Source organism: Doryrhamphus excisus, linkage group LG11 (assembly GCF_037039965.1).
Source record: "Doryrhamphus excisus strain RoL-2023G ecotype Guam linkage group LG11, RoL_Dexc_Guam_v1.1, whole genome shotgun sequence".
NCBI lineage: Eukaryota > Metazoa > Chordata > Actinopteri > Syngnathiformes > Syngnathidae > Doryrhamphus > Doryrhamphus excisus.
In genome coordinates, this window is record NC_136367.1 from 766,924 (window position 1) to 787,135 (window position 20,212).

Consider the following 20,212-nt stretch of genomic DNA (forward strand, 5'->3'; position numbering starts at 1 on the left):
GTTCATAAATTGAAATTAAATATCAAAGACCAGAAAATCAGAAACTGTGACTTGTGACTGTTGAAGGAACGTCCACCCTACCAAGGAGGAAGGAAGATGATTCAAATGTATATTACATAAGTACAATGTCATTTTTCACCACCCTGAACGGATCCTCGGCCCCCCAGTTGAGATGCGCCGATGTAAAACCTAAATCCTCTTGTGTGCAGGAGCATTAGTCTTCCAGCTGAAGAAGAGGCCGCCTGACTACCAGGGGAGGAAGCCGAGGAAAGCGGACGACAAGGGCCTGCGATTGAAGGACGGGTGCAGCTCCTTGCCGCCCGAGAAGCTGCCTTACCTGGTGGAGCTGAGCCCAGGTAGACCCACGCGTACTCAATGCCATCCTGCACTCTTAAATTGCGGCTTTGTGTTTGATGGGTCAAGCTCCAAGTGAGCTAACAAGGCTGCAGTGACAGGCGGTGACCAACAGGTGTCAGTGTTATCCATTGCAAGAAGAAGCCGGGTGAAAGAGAGGTGAAGTGATGGTCAATGATGACATGTTTAAGGGTCCAGATGTTGCTTCAGCTTCAGCTCAGCAGACATCAATCACACGTTTGGCATACTTAAACGAGGTTGAAGCAGCTGTGTTCCTTCTGGACTTGATGCACGGCGACCTCGCCCATCATTTAGGACATCTTACGATGAGGCTGTTGACTCTGCATGGCCTAATGTTCAGTAATAGCCAACGAAAGACTGACACAGTTCAAGTAGTGCAGAAGGTACATTGCAGCCTGACTTCCTGGAATGTACTTCCTGGTGGTCACCCGATCAAACCTCTCAAGGTAATTGAAATCAAGCCCACCCGAGTCCTCGCTGGATGTAACTGTCCCGCCCGGGCCCGCTTCTGATCCCGCCTCCCCTCCTCTCTAGCAACGCCCTCTCCTTGTCTGACTCGCACTAACTCTATTAACCTCCAGTGGGGGCGGGGCGGTCATCCCCTGTCAGGGTTCATGTCAGCTGCAAAGTACGTTTAATTGCTTAACAAAGTTACGCTGCATTTTCACCCTCTGCTATGTCTGTTTTCTTTCCCTCCTCCTGATGGCATGGCGTGTCACTGCCTGTGTGTGTCTGGGCGCGTGTGTGTGTGTGTGCGCGTGGGGGTCCTTGTGCATGTCTTCTACTTCCTGTGCCCGCCCGCCTGCCTGCCTGCATAGGGCGAGGGAATCACTATGCCTACTACTCCTATCGGCACCACGAAGGTAAAAAAACAGAAACTCATAACACAACCTGAACTGTGTCACACATTTTGGAAAGAACATTTAGTAGTTTGTACTCAACACTAGCTGCAGAATTCAACAGGATATACTTCATACTAGAGATCATATTGGCATAGGAATGCCTGCTGGGTGTTTGGCTCCTGTCCGGCAACTGGGACCGATAGTTTAGTAGATCCCCCTTTCTCTCTGGACAGCATCGGTGTAGCGAATGTGGAGCATCTCTACAGGATCCGGTGTTGGACCTGTATGGAGGGTGCTGGTTTACAACGCGTCATGTTGGGCTTGTGTGGGCACTTCTGAAGTAATAACATAAGTAATAAGTAATAATAAGTCAAGTGTTACGATGTCAAGTGCGCATGTAAAAGTGTGCATGTTGCTTGTTGCATTATTTTTAGAAGCAGCTCTCTGGGAAAATGAAGGGGTATCAGAAAAACCTCAAAGTTGTTTTTTTTCCTCCCTAAGAAGCCGAAATCTTCCCTTTTCTCCTCAGTGTACTAACGTGCTTGCCTATCTGCCTTTACTAAACTTTATAATGCCTCACACACATATATAATAATAATAATGTTATTATAACCACAATGACATGCTGTATATTATCCAAGTTTATTTGAAAGGGCATATTAATGGACGCCATTAGAAAATAAATACCTCAGCAGGTATCTGTAGCCCCTCATGGGGTCGAGTTAAAACAGTTTGTGTATGGATGGAAAACATGTTGAACAAGTTGTAGAAGTACTTGTGTGTTTGTTTAGGTACTGCAGGGGTGTCTGAACATGGGCAGCCCCGCCTTGTGCTAAATATGACTATGTCCTGGTGTGGGGTTTTTTTTCAGACGGCTCCGACTCCCGGGACAAACCAAAGCTGTATCGTCTGCAGCTCAGCATCACCGAGGTGGGCTCCGACTGCACGGACGACGGAGCCATCCAGGTAGGAGATGTTCAGGCTGGACTTGAGTGTTTTGATCTGAACCTCTGACAGCCCACCGCCGCTGCCTCCTTCTGTCTCCGCCTCCAGCTGCTGGGCCCGGGGATCCTCCCCCACCACTGCAACTTGACGCACAGCGAGGGTATGGTGACGGTGACGCCTCACGGCCCCGACGCCGACACCTTCGTGGACGGCCAGCGCATCACCGAGACGACCGTGCTGCGTTCGGGCTCGACGCTGCAGTTTGGCTCGTCCCACGTCTTCAAGTTTGTGGACCCGCTGTACGACCAGGGCGGAAAGAGGGAGCCGACGTCCATGATGAGGAGCAGACACAAATCCGGGTGAGAGACTCGCTCCGTTTTGCCGCTTCTGCATGTGCAAGTCACCTCCGCCCCCTCGCTCCTTGCTCGCCATCTGGGAAGGGAGGAAAAGGAGCAGGGTGGTGTTTGCAGATGATGAGGTTTGGAGTTGGCCGCGCCAGGCGGGAGATGAAGGGGAGGCATGTTGGAGAGGGGGAGGAGGAGGAGGAGGAGGAGGAAGAGGAAGGGCTTGGAATGATTGGGGAAATGAAAGGAGAGCAAGAGCGGAGTCGGGCTGCCCTCTAATCTGACCAACGCGGTGCAGGGTGTGGCCTCCTCCTCCTCCTCCTCCCTTCACACACCCAGGAGGAGGTGCAGACCTCCGATAAGAGGAACAGCAGGAGCACGAAGGAGCAAGAGGATTCCCAAGATTTAAAAGTGGCTTGAAAGAACGCGGAATGTGACTGGCTGCTGCATACACGGTGGTAAAGCTGCTCCACACCATGTCTGGACTTTATTCTTGGCACATAGGTATCGGCACATAGACGAATTCAAGTATTGTGATTGGAAGTGACAAAATGTGGGTCGGCGCGTGCCTAATTGACCTGTACTTGTCATTTGGAGCTCCCACGGCGCCGTCATCGTACAAGTCTGTTTTCCCTCTGTTATTAGTGTGAGTGAGTGGATGCCCGATGGAGTTTGTCAGGGTTCTTTTCCTCGCAAGCTCTCGCAGGAAAAGCTCAGTGTTACATTTTGACAACTGGAAGTGATGTTTGGCTGCACCGCCTTTAAAAGCTGGGGGCCAAGTGCAATGTGATATTTATCCTCCTCCACACAAATACCTCAAACATCATATTTGGCTGCTGCGCTCCCCACTTGGCGACATGTGCGCCGATTGGAGTGAAACTCTCCACAAGTTGGAATGTGGAGCTGTAATTGTGTCATCCGTCTAGTAAATGTAGATTGTTGGGAACAGGCAGGGATTAGCTTGCGTGGATGCAACAAGACACCAACTGGCATCCTGCAGCTCGGAGCGTCACCTCTCTTGCTCACCCACAAAGTTGCGGTTGAGCCGGGCTGAGTTCCAATTCTCCGCCTTGCTAGTTCATCGACGCGGGAGACACATGGAAAAGTCATGGGGCGCTTTAATCTCCCAGCTCCTTTCGCCGGAATCGTCAGCATTTGTGGTGTGGATTGTTTGCATCACACTTGACTGCTGCCCCACAGGAAGCGGGCCGTGCGCCGCGTGCAAAGACGGCTTGGTATTTGTTTGTGTGCCGCATGCCTTGGTCTGACTGTGTGACCCTCGGGATTACGTCCAAGCTCTTGTTGTCACCACAGGAAGATCTAAACTGCTGCGTTTGTGTGTCTGTCCTGCAGCAGTGTTCCTGAAACCACCTTTGACCTGCAGGGAGACATCCACAGTGGGGCTGCCCTGCCCACCAGCAAGGTAACGTGCATGCGCACACAAGCTCATGTGTACAGTGGTGTGGCTAAAGGCCCCCGTCACATCACTGGTCCAACCCTGGTGTAGAGCGGGATTGTCCAAAGACTGTTTTTATTTGTCTGCGTGCACACGTGCAGAGCTCGGGTAAGCTGGAGATGGAGCGAGGAATGGTCAAGCCCATGATCAGAGGCGAGCTGCAGGACGGCAGGTAAGATGCTCCTCTGCTGCAGTCCTCAACCGCCTTCTGATCCCTCCCATCGATCTTCCCCTGGTTTCGTTTGCTTCCAGGTCCCAGGACGTCTCGGCTGAGCGCTCGGAGTTGACTCTTCCGGCCAGCATCGAGTTCAGAGAAAACTGTGAGTGTCAATGACCCAGTGAACCAGTTAAACTACAGTAAGGAAGATGTTAAGTGTGTGCGTGCATCCAAACAGCTGAAGACACCTTCCTGTCGGCCATCATCAACTACACCAACAGCTCCACGGTGCACTTCAAGCTGTCGCCCACGTACGTCCTGTACATGGCCTGCCGCTACGTCCTGTCGCCCGCCTACCGGCCCGACATGTCGCCCTCGGAGAGGACGCACAAGGTCATTGCCATCGTCAACAAGATGGTGAGCATGATGGAGGGAGTCATCCAGGTGAGTGCCGCCCTGTCCACTTTGCCGTTTTGACAGTTTTATCGATCGCACAGTTGTCTTATTTTGGCCACCTGCCGTCGCCTCATCCCGTCCCACAAACCACCTCACCTGTGGTCGTCTCCACGACACGCCTGTTGTCCGTCACGCCACGCTTCGCCTCCGTTGTCCCGGTCCTAATGTCTCTCCGTCTGTCCTGATGTCTCCCCGTGTTTGTCAGCACAGCGTAGCTGGCAAACATGGCTTCTCTCCGGCCTTTATTACCTGTATTCCAAGGTGTCATGATGATCACGTGACCCCCGGGATTGTAAAGGATTCCTCATGGGGGAGCATTCATTTACAATACAAACAAAGGATATACGTACATGTGATGACGGGCACAATTTCCATTGTGTAAACCATGGCCGTGTGTGTTTGTCTGTGTGTGTTCTACATGGCGTTATCCATACTGTAGCTGTTGACGTGTTCTCTCTCTGTCCTGTCGATGTGTCCTTCCTCCTCTCCTTCCTCCCTCCATCCATCCAGGAAAGTCCTGAAGGGGATCAGGTAGGATAGCACGTCACGATATGGCTGCTACAGACTCGTCCACGTCTCTCTCTCTTTCTCGCTCGCTCTCTCTCTCTCTCTCTCTCACACTTTTCCCACCACTGTCTCTCTCTCCCAGGGGGGGCAATTTAGAATCTTATCGCTTTAATTTGAATGTTTGCACCTGCAAAATGAGACCCCCTGTCGTTACCATACAGTTTTGATGAGACATGGAAGCCTTAAAGTACTTCTTCATGATGTTTCAGTGCATGATAGTCGGCACTGTGTGACATGTGTCACTCACATGCCTCTCTCTTTACACTTCCACCGTAACACCCTGAAACGGACAGATGTTTAGGGGCCATTCATCCATATTGATTGGTTAATGAATAGATCAGGCTAGCAAGCATTTGTAGGCAGAGCCTAAATGGCCATTTGTTCCGAAAGGTCAGACAAAACCACAAATGTACAAAATCCCTTTTCCCTTAGGAAATCATGTCAATCCAATTAAACCTTTGCTGACACCCAAAGATATGAGGAAACGTATATATTTAGTACAGTTTAATTCTAGATGTTCATGCATTCATATTGTTGATAGAGTTGCAGACTTCCTGTGCATCCAGGCGAGATTGAATTTAGTAGTTTTTGTTCTGGCACTTTTGGGTATTTTGCAACATTGGATGAAAACCGAGGCAAAAGTTTAGCACACTTTGACTGAAAACCAAATCATACGAAAACCGGGTTCCACCGCGCTATAAAGTCACGGTGCCCAACCTCCAACTATCTCGGCTGCTTCTTGTTCTTCCGCTTTCACTTTCCTTTCGTGCTTCTTTGACCAGCCCTTCATTGTTGCCGCCGCTGCTGCTTCATCTCCACCCTAACAGAAATGTCTGAAAGAAAGAAATGGCCGTGACAATGCATCCTTCCACAGCTGGAAAACTAAGCAAAGCAACAAGTGCAGCATCCATCCAGACTAATGCCATTCAGCTTCCGGGACCTGCCTGCCACTAAACAGAACAACCCACAGCCTAAAACCAAAACCCACAGCAGCCGTGTCTGTCCCGTCGTTGCATCCATTCTGTGTGACATTGCGCTTCTCTTTGGACTTGATGTGTGGACACGAGACGAGTCCATCTTTTCATCGTTTTCCATCCGTCCGTCTTGTTCATCTTGTCATTTAGCATCACCTTTTATTTTGGATGCACTCAGCTGCAGCTTTGTTCTGTTTGCTTTGGTTCAACGTTTCCAAGGCAGGGATAGATGAGTGCCCTCTCTCTTTGCTGGGGAATTAACCAATCAGCTCTCTCGACACCCAGCTCAGTCCTCCACGTCCTTGTCACGACCACAATGCTGACTGAAAGAAGCATGTGATGCATCGATTAGATCCGAAGGAAGCTAACAAGCTAAATAGTCACCTAAGAGCTATAAAAGCGGGGGTGTCCAAAGTGTGGCCCTAGGACCCTTTGTTGCTCAGGGCCCATTTGCTATTGGCCTGTGCAAGGCACATTATGGAAATATAACAATGAAAGAAGTCATCATGTAATGAGAAAAAGTAACTAAAAATCTTAATAATATATATTTATTTTGTTTGGTTTTTTTCCACAAAATAAAACTGAAATACATAAAAATATCAGACGTACTTACAGTAAATCTCTTTGTTTGGCAAGGCTGGAAAGACACTACATGGCTTTTATTTGTGGGAGTTATGTTGCAAAAATAATAACGGCTATACCCATAAAAATACCTTTTTTTTTATTCTGTACATGAAATAATATGACTCTCACTTATTATGCGTTACATGTCAAGTTCTTATTTATACATGAAGAAATAATAATTAGGCATAGCATAGTACGGTACTGACAACCTGCATCTTTTCGGAGCATCTTTGTGCTGTAAAATGTTGACTGACGTACGAGACGGCGCCCTCTGCTGGAGTCGTGGCTGACATTAGAACGTAACGTTCATCATCCAAGACGTGAATGAAACGGTGATGTCATGTGGGGGTGGAGGAGAGAGACTGGTGTCTGGTGACCTGATGCATCTCTCATGGACTGGTCACTAACGTCTCAGCCGAGCTCTCCAAAATCCAAAATGAATGCCGTCCCTGGCTGACGGGGATGACCAGTCCTCATCCTGGGGTGGGTCGGGGGTGGGAGGGGTGGAGTATGCCAGGCGTGAGTCTATCCCTCAAGTAACAACTGCTCCTTCTTGGCTGCCACTCAAACAGAAAGCCCCTCCCTCACGCCCTCTTAACTCCTCCCACTCTATATGGACTCTCATCAAGGCCTCATTTGTGTGTGTGTGTCATGTGATGGTAACGTTACAGAAACAGAAGAACATCGCTGGTGCGCTGGCTTTCTGGATGGCCAACGCCTCTGAGCTGCTCAACTTCATCAAGCAGGACCGAGACTTGAGCCGCATCACGCTGGACGCTCAGGACGTGCTGGCCCATCTGGTCCAGATGGCCTTCAAGTCAGTCTGCGCGCACGTTGGCGTTTGAGGTCACCTCAACAGAATAACATGGAAACGGATGTGTGTCATGTGTGCACGTGCAGGTACCTGGTCCACTGCCTCCAGGCCGACCTGAACAACTACATGACCGCCTTCCTGGACGACCCCGAGGAACACAATCCCCAGAGGCCCAAGATAGGTCGGCACAAGCCCCGTTCTGCGAAGCCAACACAAGGAAAGCAACACGTAGCCACTTGTCATGGAAGCTGATTACGTCCTTTTTTGCAGAGGACGTCTTGCACACTTTGACGGGCGCCATGTCGCTGCTGCGGCGGTGTCGCGTCAACGCCGCCCTGACCATCCAGCTCTTCTCGCAGCTCTTCCACTTCATCAACATGTGGCTGTTCAACAAGTTGGTGACTGACACGGATTCGGGACTCTGTTGCCACTACTGGGGGGCCATCCTACGGCAGCAGCTCAGCCACATCGAGGCCTGGGCCGAGAAACAGGGCCTGGAGCTGGCCGCCGACTGCCACCTCAGTCGCATTGTTCAGGTAGGAGGAGACGACACGGAGCGCACCTTGCAAGCCCAGCTGAAGGAAATGTTCTTGCCCACTGCTTTGATTATTCACCAAGATGACCCCTGTGGGGGAAGTAAGTGTTGCTTAGCATGTTTTCTGTGCGCGTCCTCCAGGCCACCACGCTGCTGACCATGGACAAGTACTCCATGCAAGACGTTCAGAACATCCACAGCACTTGCTTCAAGCTCAACTCCCTGCAGCTTTACGCCCTCATGACCAACTACCACTGTGCTCCCGACGAGCCTTACATCCCACCCGTGGGTCCAACGCTCGTCTCTAAGCCGTCTCAGCGCTGCTTTCCTCTTTTCCCCTCATTTCCTCTGCTCGTTGTTTCTCCACACACAGGAGCTGATCGACCACGTGGTAGCGGTGGCCGAGAACACGGCAGACGAGCTGGCGAGGAGCGACGGCCGGGAGGTCCAGCTGGAGGAGGACCCCGACCTCCAGCTGCCTTTCCTCCTGCCCGAGGACGGCTACTCATGCGACGTGGTACGCAACCTCCCCAACGGTTTGCAGGACTTCCTGGACCCGTTGCTGCAGAGAGGTACGTTCTTTCCTCCTGGACTCGTGACACTTTGCCACTTTGAGATTTTGTAGATATGCTATGAACTTATATGCTTTTTAATGTATATAAGTTCATATCGCTGTTTATGTTACATATGTTATATATACGTGATACTCTATATTTGTAAGTGTTGCTGATTTTTATTTTTACTCAAATCCAAACTTTCTTTTGAAATAATATTTGTACATTATGTCAGGTAATATTTTTGACTTTATTCCTATCATACTGTATTTCCTCCAACCTAATTTTCTAAAGTTAATTTTGTTTTGTTTGTTTTTAATTGTTGCTATTGTGTAGTTTGTTTTTTTGTTGTTGTTGTTGTTGTTTTTTTTTAGTTTTTGTGTTAAAATGATTTCTCTAGAGTGTGCCACGGGCCAAAAAAAACAGCCTTTGGACAGGCAGTACTTTGGACACCCATGGTTTAATAGTCCAGTAGGTCCCTGCTTTTACCAGTGGTCCATGTTGGTATTGCATTATCATATTTATACATTGTTGCTCTCTTAGGCTGCTAATTTGTTCCATGAATGCTGAATGTCAAATGTGCGGGAAGCCCCTGTACGTCAGTCGGTGACTTGATCAAAGTGTATGTGTGTGTTTTGGTGTGTTGTCCAACAGGCTTCTGCCGACTAACGCCTCATCCTCGCTCCCCCGGCACGTGGACGGTCCACTTCGAGGGGGCCGACTGCGACAACCACTTCTCTGCTGCTGACAACTCTGACATGGTAGGTAGGACCTCTCGTGGAAAGCATAGCATTCATGCTGGAAGACAACAAACACACACACACACACGTAACCAACATCACAACATCACACTGTCAAGCACAAAATGATAGAGCGTTTAAACGTTAAATGTGCACGTATCTCCTCTGTAATTGGATCTTTATGACACACTCGCACTTTGAAGGTGTGCTTCTGGCGGACATAAAGGTGCCTCTTGTCTCGACATGCTAATCATTATTTAGCATATGTCATACTATGGCCTGCACACCCTTGCTGAGGGACACCTTGGAGGTTTGGAGGTCTTTCCTCCGCAAAACAAACCAACACACCAAAGCATCATTTCTTAGTGCTTTTGATGTTTTTCCTTTGCACTCCAGAGAGCGAGCGGCCATGGTGGTTTTACACCGCAGGCTGCGTACTGCTCTTGCCTGAACGTAAAAGCTTTACGTAAGTCAGGCTGGAGAAAGCTTTGATGGGAAGTGTCACCGCAACGCTGCCCACTCACAACCCCACACCAGCACACACAATCCTAGTATTTTATGCCGAGTCATCGTGCATGTAGAGTATATCACATTCCTAAATAATAAAAGTCTATGTTGACCGTGTCACGCTGCTGAAGGCGTAGCGTTGCCCTTGTCATGTGGTCGCCGTTTGACTGACAGCTTCCCATCAGTGGCGCAGCCACACACGACGACACAACACACACACACACGGTAACGCAATACGCATGCACGCAAATTCAATGCAGACGTTCTTTCATGTTGTGAAATATTTTTCACAAGTCTGACACAAGCCTGTTGGTGTTGGCCGCCACTTTTGAGAGAATATGTTCTTGTGATGTGGTGAAGCTTGGTAGCGCTCAGTCTGACTCCACACCCACTCACCCAGCCCCGCACGTGTGTGTGTGGGGGCAGCCCTGGTGTGGCTTTCATTCTTGACTCCTTTCCAGCGACCACCGGTTCCTCTGCGGTCTTCTCCTTCCCACCTCCTTCCCACTCTCCCACCCTCCGTCCTCTCGCTCCTGCCTCCTCCCTCCCGCCGCTCACTTTGCCTCCACCACGCAGCCGATAGCCAGAGGACTTTGTCGCCTGCTCCTTCACTCATTCTTTGCGTGCGTCTCTCCTTTCAGCCAATGAGGAAAGAGCCGGAGGTCGTGACGGTGACGCTGAAGAAGCACAATGGCATGGGTCTCAGCATCGTGGCCGCCAAGGTAAGCCACCCCCGAGCTTTCCTACAACCTTCTCTTATTAATAAAGAGCCGCTGGCAAGAAATGTGACAGGAAGTCCGGAAATAAGCGGAATGTTTCAGTCTTGGCTGCTGAGATGCGGAGCGTGCGGGAATGTTGAGTGTGAGCGAAAGGACTGTTTTCACTGTTGAGTCTGACGGCAGCCCAGAGACTAAACAGTGAGCCCAAACAAAAGGGTTCTGGCTGGTTCTGTTTAGTTTGCTGCTGTAGTGCGCACATAGAAGGGCTTTGCTCAAGTGGATCGCTGTCGGTGTGTCAAACTTGCGGCCTCCCACTTGACATCCAAAGTTTATGTAAGAGCAGATGGGTGATATTTATATTTATATATTATATATTTATATATTGTGCTGATCACAAGGGCTGTTTAACCAGCCAAGCATTAGCCAACATGTCGCCTAAACGCAACACTTACTACAATCACGTAGAAACACACGTACAGCAGTAACCGCTACTATAAACGTGTAACTTGAATAGCTCAATGCAAAACATAGTGCCGCAAAGCATGCTGGGAAGCTGCAAGCCCAACATATCTGTTTCTGCGTATTTATCTAAAAAATATAATTTAACAACAAAATTAAAGAAAAAAAACAGCAGCACAAATGTGTTATTTTGTAGCTGATGTTATTTTAGTAGCTGAAATATCCAAAAAACCCTATTTTTAAAGTTGTCATACAGTGTGCAAATGAAAAAGACAAAATAACAAAGTTGTAGTTTTTGGAAAATTGGTCAGGCTCGTGACGGCTTCTGGTGGCATTGGTCGATTCCAGCGCTTCCCTACCTTCCTGAGCCCCGGTGTACATCCCACATTCCACAGCAAATCATCAGCTTCACTCCCGTTTATCATCAGCACAAACAGCATAGATGAAAGCGGGGGAGGAGCAAGTATTCTTTTGATGCAAGTTGCTAATGTCTGAAATGTTCTTTGACCAAATATTTATGTGGTAATAGTCAGTGGTTTGATTTAGAATCCTATTAATTCAAACCATGCGGCTCCATTCACTGTAGCTCGTATTCTTCCTCATCCAAGCTTTCCTCGACTTCAAAACGGTTCAGATACTAAAGCTCTGACTGCACAAAGATTGTTTAGTTGACGTGACGCTCTTGCTGGATGGGCAACAGATGTGCACAGTGCTGCCATCTAGAGGTGCTGTTGTCTTACTGTATGCGAATGAACCAAGATGACGGGAAGCCCTCCAGTCGGCCTCAAACCGATGGAGGCAGGAAGAGCGACCCCTGCTGGCCAGTGCCACTTACACCTAGGTTTCCATCTGGGTGTGTTTGTCGGCTGGCAGGATTGTCAAGTGATGGTGAAAGCGTACAAAGTGGTGGCCATTCATTCAGGCCCTGGCTGAGCTCTGATCTGCTCCGTGGTGGCCGCCGTGTGCTCTTTGTCGTGCAAGACCCCGATGGAGTCGTGGTGTGTAAATATAAAGCCGCCTCCTGCTCAAGGAGGCCACTTTCCTGTGTGGCCGCTGTCTCCTCTGCGTGGGAAGGAAGGAGGCAGTGAGGAAGTTTGTTTTTCATGCTGTGTGTGGAAAAGGAACGCCAGGTAGGGAAGAGTTTTATCCCACAGCTGCTTGGAGTCTCAGTAAACTGGGCTGAGCGCTGTCCTCTTATATAACCGTGTGTGTGTGTGTGTGTGTGTGTGTAAGTAATGTGACTGTCGGGGCAGCAGTGCTCCACCTCAGTCTGACCAGCCGGCGTCCCAAGCAGACGTTTCCCCTCCGGATTGCCACCTGCATTCCCGCCTGTTTTTTTTTTTTATGCTGAGCGACTTGTGGAGGAATTTTGCCCTGCTTGGGAACTTTTAAAGCGGATCTTGCATCTCGGGGCCGGGAGGAGGGGGTGCTTTTCCACCGCCTGTAGCATTCCCACCTTCTGTTTTCACAGGTGTGGAACTTGTGGACTTGGACTAAACTAACTTGTGGCGTTGGACCTGTTCCCGCTCAAGCTCAGCTTTAGTGCTGATTTAGTTTTTGACAGCGAGAGCTTAAGGACTTGTGGGTGCAAGCGGCAGGCTGGGATAAGTGTGTGTCCCAGCGGGGACGGCCCGGCGTGAACTGGTGTTGACAGGGTTGCAGGGGGCAGCATGTGGTTCTCTGTGGTGGGCAGGAGAGACCAGGTAGGTGTTGTGACACAAGATGTCCTTCTCAGTGAGTAAACAGTCACATCAGCCAGTAGCTGTGCTGTTTGAATGAAGCGCAGACGAGCATGTTGGTAGCTGGCAGCTTTCATGGCCCTCTGAGTGGTCTGTGTTTGCATTAAGGACTGCTCTGCTAATAGTTAAACCAATGTAAACACACACACATGCTCGCCATATGTGGACTATTCCAATCGATCCATTCATTTATTGGTAGTAGTTTTGGCTTGTAGTACGCATTTAACAGGTTGACTCCCGCCTTTACATTGACTTTAAGAGCGTTGTCATCATGGAAGGTATACAGTTCATATTTTAAAAGAAAAAAAATGGCTTTCTCACTCTACCGATTCACTTCTTCTTAACCTGCCCTTGCATGGATGCTGTCAAGGCGCAGCAGACTTTTGGGCTGTAACATTTAATGGATGCAACAACGTGCACGTTCACTCACATCACAATTGCAACACAACGAATATTAAGGGAGTTACATTGGTTACACAACGGAGGGCAGAGCAGAGCGTCGCCGTACACGAAAGCCCATTGGTGCATTTGAAGTGTTGCTTGTGTGTTTGTTTGCTGGCTGGAGGAATGGAACAATAGCCGCCCCCCTTCCCTCTGAGGTTGGCAACAATGAGGGGATGTGCTGTGCTCACCGAGGTCTCATTTCCTGCCATACAGGGCCCAAAATGTTGTGCAGTTTTGCTCTCTTTAAAAAAAAAACCAAAATAACTAAATAATAATAATAATAATCTAGTCAGTTTTTGTCAACTTTGCTAGTCACTTTGTAGGTTTTTTCCACAGCAGCAATTGCATTTTCATCTCTGCCTGTCATGTTAACCTTGGGTGTGGCCACTTGCTCATAGCCAAAGTCAGGAAAATAACGAAGAAGCCTTCAGGTCCCAACACGCTCCTTTTCACGTGTTTTAACACCATTCAAATAGACAAAGACGTATTTAAATCATCAGCAGGAGGGTGTCCTGTGTGGTGGCGCTGACAAAGGCTTCATCAATCGAGTGCAACCCACGCAGCAGGAATTACGTAGTCTTGACTGGCGCCGGTCTGCTTCATGGCGACGTGTGCTTGGGACCATTGATGCCTCAGCCGGCTTGCTCACTGTCAGCTGACAGCATACACCAACACGCCCTGCAGCTTACAGGTGCGCTTCGTTTCTTGTGTGGGGGCCACCTTAAGGAAATAGTTCGGCCTTCTCAAATGTGTATGTGCATGTTGTGTGCTGCCTCTCGTGTGCACCACAATGGCTGTGTTGAAACCTGCCGTGTGTGTTGTTACCTATTATTATTATTATTATTATTGTGCATGTAATTGTGATAAAGGAGACATTAGAAGTAAGTTTAGAAAGTTTTTAGATGGGCAGGGACCTCACAGCCCCACCCGAGCGATACATGTCTTTCATGTTGTGGTGGTGTGGTTTTTGTCCCTCGTCGTATTTTTGGGGAAGAAGCATCAAGAGCAGCAGTTCTCAAACGGTCTCAACTGCCACCCACTTTTATTTACACTATTTGTAATTCTTTTGTTATTTTTTTACACATTTTTTGTCACTAAGTTGGCAACACCGATACCTCCTGCTACATCTTTTTATTCTCTGGCAGAGCAGGTACTGTACGTATGAGGTGTTTTGGCAGGCAGAGTAACGATGGCATCTACTGTACGCCGTATCAAATGAGTGCATGGGAAACAGTGTGCACACTGCAAAAAAGCCATTTAATAATCTTATTTCTCTTATTTCTCTCCTCAAGACTGCTGGCATATTTTGGGGGTTGGCGGAATTCCTCTGGTTTTAGTGTCTGACTCTTAAATGTCCAACGTAACATAAAAAAGACATGAAACCACCACAGCGATTTATGTCCCCGGCTTAATGTCGCACGGAGGAAATTCATGCCAGCCTCCTTATTACGTGCATGCAACACACACACACACACACACTTGGAGGCAGAGAGCCGGAACATGGGGGGGGGGGGGTCGGCTAGTTAGCAGCTGATGAATGTCTGCTGGCATTGTTCATTCAGACAAGTCAGGCGAATATGTGTGACATTTAATATGCAGCAAGAAATAACTTTTAATGAATGCGAGCCACTCCACCCTTTTCAGATTCAGCAGGCGACATGAAAGTCATTGTTTGAACTCCTTTCCTCTTTTTCCACCTACTTGAAAGGTCCGGCGACAGGAAGTCATTCATCGCCTTAACAATACAACAAATGATGTCAACAATACATGCGGATCGAGGAAACTAGTTTGATGTTGAACAAGGTGCAGCTTTTGCTTTGTAAATGTCTTCATTTGATAAACAAAAGGAATATTTGAAAAAGAGGGTGAAGTGCAGTGTGGAAGTGTTTTTCAATATTTTGTCCTGGATCTATATAAACATGGTGAAAGATTAGACTCTCATCTTTCATCAGATAAAAGATGTTTGGGAATAAGTGTCATTTTATTAGCATAGAGTTTAAATATTAGCTGAGTTAGGGCGTTTTCAATTAGCTTTTGGAATGGACTGAAGAAGCACATGAAGGTAACCAGACTTTGATGCACGTTTGGGCTTTTGCTGACCTCCGTAACTCTGCGTGCTGCGTCGAGGGAATGCATCTGGCCTGCATACGACCTGCACGCTAGCCTGCCACACTGACCGCCATGTCGGCATCTTTGAGGAATGGCAGCAATGAGTATTTTGGGGGTAATTCCCTCTGCGTGTTGAATTGGGTCGTTTCGACTGCGTGGCGTGTGCCAAGTCCTTTCATTCCAGAATGTTCTGCTTCTCTTATCGCACGCTGAGATAAACATGTCAAGACGTTGAAGATGGTGTGATGATATCACGGACCCGTTGCACCAAAAACTGGATATTGTGTTCCTTCAGTTTGGATCTGTTGCGAAACGGCAAAGCCGCTAAGTGGCGTCACAACGTTTAGCGGCTGAACTTATCTCACGTAAGACACCCGCAGCTCAGGAAAGCGGCGTTTTGAAACCGCCACTGCTCTGTTTGCTACCAAACATCCAGGAGGTACTTGTGGAATTTAGCCTGGAGGGAATCAGAAGGTGGCGCTGTGTGACGTGGACTGTGTGTGTCGTCCTGCAGGGCGCCGGCCAGGAGAAACTGGGCATCTACATCAAGTCTGTGGTCAAAGGGGGCGCCGCCGATATGGTTGGTATCACGTTGGAGGTAGACCCACGAAGGAGACCAGCCACTCACCCGCTGTCTTCCTCACAGGACGGACGTCTGGCAGCGGGCGACCAGCTGCTGAGCGTGGACGGTCGCAGCCTGGTGGGGCTGTCGCAGGAAAGGTAAAAACTGAACGCCGGTCCCTCAGCATTCACGTCACGAGCGCTCGTCCACCCGTCTGCTGCCGTGCGTCACGCCCAGGAGGGAAAAGTCTCCTTCAATCCTCACTCGGCTGCGCTGCGGGCACAGGACCAGACAAAGGAAAATAAATGAAGCTGTGTGCGGAGAAGTCAAATGTCATGGTGACGTGACATCACCACCACAGCCTGCAAACCTCAGGCGTGGGAAAGTCTTTTTCAGTGTGGCTTTTCAATTGCTTCCAGACCTCACCATGTTGAGTGAATTTCCGCGAAGTAGGACTTCTTATTTAGAAACGGAATGTTTTCATAGCTGGAGCTTAGAAAACCTGTCACAATCATCCAAATATGGTTTTTAGCATCATTAGATCCCTCCAGACATGAAACACCCCCATAGTCACTAGACACGCCTACTACATCGCCCATATGAAAAGAGTAAATAAACCAGTTAGGACATACTGGTCTTGTGTGCGTTCCCCAGTGTTAGCAGTCTGACTGACGTCTGGAGTTCAGACTTGTTTCCTCTTGCCGTGGGATTGGGCTGCTCCAGTAGCTCATGTTTTTAATAGAGATTATCGTTCTCAATGTCAAGCCATTCGATCCTGTGATAAAAGCCTTCGGTTCTGCCAATCAAGTCTCATTACGGCAGGGCTCCTCAAACAGTCAGGCGGGCCACTGGCGCTTCCGACTGTCGACTGGCAACGTTAGCGCAGACCTGGAATAATCTTGTGTGGGGAAGTATTTCCCCTGCGGACGGTTCATTTCTGGGATTTGGTTGCTGTTCCCTCCAGGGCAGCCGAGCTGATGACCAGGACAGGATCGGTGGTGACTCTGGAGGTGGCCAAGCAGGGCGCCATTTACCACGGGCTGGCCACGCTCCTCAACCAGCCCAGCCCCATGATGCCTCGAGGTGAGCCTCCTGTTTGCGTTTATCTCATCAGCGCTTTATGTTCAACCGGGAAGCGCTTGGCATTCAGTGTTCTTATTGTTATGAGGTGATAACAATCGTCCCGCTGCGCGTTTTCAAAAGCTGAAACTCCTCACAGTTGAGAGAACGTTGGGCTCCCGTTGAGCGGCACTGAATTGTGCTCCAGGTTGAAGTCGTAACGATGCCGAGGGAAGAGCCGGCAGACACTGGGGCTTTGTAGTCTCCTCTGGAACGCCGTGCACGTTCATGGCAGCCGCTTGGCTGGCTCCAGCTGGAATGTGACGCTCCGTCGCTGCCCAGGCTGGCCTGTGGTTCGACGTGCGAGCCGCAGCTTGCCTCCACTTGTAGCCGTCAAAGGACAGCAGCTAGCGGGGGAGCAACACAGGACCTTTCCTTTTTGGAAAACATCCAATCAAAGCACTTTTTAGACACCAGTCAAGACCATGTGACCAGTAGAGCCTAGAGAGAGTCCATCAGGGTCCACTGATGCAGGACATGAGACGCGCCATTGTTAATTCATCCACATCAAATACATGCAAGCACAAGTTGATGAAGAACTAGGGTCCAGTCTAGATCCTTGTGTGGATGGTTTCTGTATAGCACAGGGGCGCCCAAACGGACAAATGACAATCCTCATCCTCATACCGACTTTATTGAACGTTAGAACCTGCTATCTTCATCGTTCTTGTAAAATGGCATCCCTGTTCTTCAATTTCAACACCAGTGACATAGCGTCACGATGGAGTCTTGTCAGTGATGGAATCCTCTCGTCCTCTTTCTCTCAACGTCCAGCATCAGATCGAGGTCGCGAGAAGAACGGCAAGATGCGACCAAAGAGCGAAGGCTTTGAGTTGTACAACAGCTCTGTGCAGAACGGCTCTCCGGAGAGTCCGCAGCCCGGCTGGGACTCTTATCCAGAACCAAAGAAGATGAGCGGAGAAGAGCGGCTTCTCAAGAACCGGGCAGACCACCGCTCCAGTCCCAACGTGGCCAGTAAGTGTTTGTTTCCCAAGACGTGCTTTCACAGTAGACACTCTCCTGATCTGGCTCTCCTCAGATCAGGGCCAGAGTCCTGCAGGCAAAGCCGTCTACCCCGGCGGTCCTGGCACCAAGATCACCTCCGTCTCCACCGGCAACCTGTGCGCTGACGTAAGTGCCTCCTTGAAGTCGCAGCCAACGGCGTTCTCATGAGGAATTCCTGCCGTCCCGTCGGCAGTGCCCTTCAGCTCATGAGAAGTAGGAAAGCGAGTGAATATTTGTTTTCGTTCAGGAGGAGCCTTCACCTCCACGTCCAGAAGCTTACCCCATCCCCACTCAGACGTATGCCAGGGAGTACTTCACCATCCCGGCATCCAAGAGCCAAGACCGTGTGGTCGGTCCCGGGCCGGGCACCTCGCCGCACTGGCAGGGCATGGAGGACCGAGAACGGCTCCCCACGGTGGACAACATCCACAACAGCATGCAGGTGACTGATTGGCCTCACTCCTTTTATGCAGCATCACACCATGGATGCATCGCTGTTGGCGCCTGTATCCATGTACTCTATGTATCTATGTGTGTACAGTATATGTGTACAGTATGTAGTACCTTCTGTGTATGTACAGTGTGTAATTGTTAATGTATGTGATGTATGCTTTCTTTCATGTTGAATCTTCTTCCAGCGGGTCAACCACTCCCAGGAGGACATGTACCCCCCACCTGGGCTCCTGAGGCCAGATGAGCGAATGCAGCAACACTACCAGCAGGACTACCAGCACCGAGACCTGGACTACCAGCACCGAGACCTGGACTACCCAAGGGGACCACCAGGTAAGAACGTCGGGTCAAGCAGACCTCTCCACGGGGCCTCTGATCACGTGTTGTGGGACCTCAGGTGTTGGACCAGACCACTGGGGGCCGCAGCAGCAGGTTTCCTCCTCTTTGGAGTCGTCCACATCCAGCCAGGAGCACCTTAACTTCTCGGCCTCCTCCACGTCCTCCGGCAAGAACCAGAAGACCGGGCCCGGTCGATGGAAGACGCCCAACGCCCCTCACGCCGTGCCACCACACTCGGTCCAGCCGCCATCCCGCTCCGACCTGCCGCCGCCCCCTCCGCCGCCACCAGCGCCTTACCCCGACGCGTACGAACCCTACGACTCCCAGCCCGACCTGCCCCTGCCGCCGCCTCCCTCCGCCGTCTCCTCCGTGTCGGCCCAACAAGCCGCCGACCGCAAGAAGCGCGAGGAACAACAACGCTGGTATGAGAAGGAGAAAGCTCGTCTGGAGGAGGAAAGGTACTGGACATGTCTTGTTTGCGTTGGATGATGATGATGATCATGATGATGATGAGGATGATGATGATTCCCACCAGGGAGAGGAAGAGGAGGGAGCAAGAGCGGAAGTTGGGTCAGATCCGAGCTAACCCCGTCATGCCTGTCCAGCCTCACAACAACGGAGGAACCATGCCTCCTCCTCATCATCATCACCATCAGCCCCCCCTGGCCTCCATGGGGCCCCCTCAGGCCTACCCCCCCTCGCAGCCCCAGCCTCCCCCCTCCAGACCAGAGAAGCTGGCCAGCCTTCCTCGCTCGGCGGTCCCTCCTGCTGCCAGCGCCTCCAACCCTCCAGGTAGCTCTTTCTTCATTCTTCTTCCTCTCGGCTCGTTTAGCACACGTGCAGGAACGCTAATCCAAGATGGCGCCCCCCTCCGCTTGCGTACGCAGCGCCCGCGGGCATGGACACGGTGATCAGAGAGCTGCTACCGCAGCAGCAGCCTCGCACCATCGAGAGGCGGGACCTCCAGTACATCACCATCAGCAAGGAGGAGCTGACCAGCGACAGCCTCTCCCCGGACCCCTGGAAGAGGGACGCCCGCGAGAAGGCCGAGAAGCAGCAGCAGCTTCACATCGTCGACCTCCTGGACAAGGAGATCCAGGAGCTCCAGGTCAGCTACCGAACACCACTTCCTTCCTGTCGTCTTCAGTTGGGGGTGCACAGCAAGTTGGGGTCTGCAGCATCGCATGTCGCTACTGTCGGGGTGGAACTGGATCGCAACGAATTCAGTATGGGTCCGGGGTCCAAAATAACGGGAAAATTCATGACTATTCCAAACGTTACAAATTTATTAGTGTCATGAACGGCTCGAGATTGAGTCAAGTCTGTTGAACGGCTCTTTTGCGAAAACAATGAGAAGTTTTTCCACATAAAAGA

General features: G+C 50.2%; 1 protein-coding gene across 23 annotated transcripts in view; it reads left to right on the plus strand.

Annotated features, from left to right (window-relative positions):
- afdna (afadin, adherens junction formation factor a) overlaps positions 1-20,212 on the plus strand; it is a 47,239-nt gene that overhangs the window by 21,344 nt on the left and 5,683 nt on the right. For 14 of the 23 annotated variants that reach the window (XM_058064087.2, XM_058064117.2, XM_058064109.2 and 11 more), the window contains 26 exons: positions 210-356; positions 1,194-1,238; positions 2,089-2,183; positions 2,271-2,521; positions 3,860-3,929; positions 4,064-4,134; positions 4,215-4,282; positions 4,358-4,563; positions 5,086-5,106; positions 7,412-7,557; positions 7,641-7,735; positions 7,825-8,090; positions 8,231-8,374; positions 8,463-8,661; positions 9,298-9,404; positions 10,532-10,612; positions 15,875-15,940; positions 16,007-16,080; positions 16,887-17,005; positions 17,816-18,016; positions 18,081-18,172; positions 18,294-18,488; positions 18,685-18,832; positions 18,897-19,296; positions 19,374-19,630; positions 19,726-19,946. In XM_058064087.2, the coding sequence (XP_057920070.2) occupies positions 210-356; positions 1,194-1,238; positions 2,089-2,183; positions 2,271-2,521; positions 3,860-3,929; positions 4,064-4,134; positions 4,215-4,282; positions 4,358-4,563; positions 5,086-5,106; positions 7,412-7,557; positions 7,641-7,735; positions 7,825-8,090; positions 8,231-8,374; positions 8,463-8,661; positions 9,298-9,404; positions 10,532-10,612; positions 15,875-15,940; positions 16,007-16,080; positions 16,887-17,005; positions 17,816-18,016; positions 18,081-18,172; positions 18,294-18,488; positions 18,685-18,832; positions 18,897-19,296; positions 19,374-19,630; positions 19,726-19,946 (3,785 nt within the window). The remainder of the gene's footprint in view (positions 1-209; positions 357-1,193; positions 1,239-2,088; positions 2,184-2,270; positions 2,522-3,859; positions 3,930-4,063; positions 4,135-4,214; positions 4,283-4,357; positions 4,564-5,085; positions 5,107-7,411; positions 7,558-7,640; positions 7,736-7,824; positions 8,091-8,230; positions 8,375-8,462; positions 8,662-9,297; positions 9,405-10,531; positions 10,613-15,874; positions 15,941-16,006; positions 16,081-16,886; positions 17,006-17,815; positions 18,017-18,080; positions 18,173-18,293; positions 18,489-18,684; positions 18,833-18,896; positions 19,297-19,373; positions 19,631-19,725; positions 19,947-20,212) is intronic. The other 9 variants (XM_078794820.1, XM_058064126.2, XM_078794817.1 and 6 more) reach the window with 3 other exon arrangements.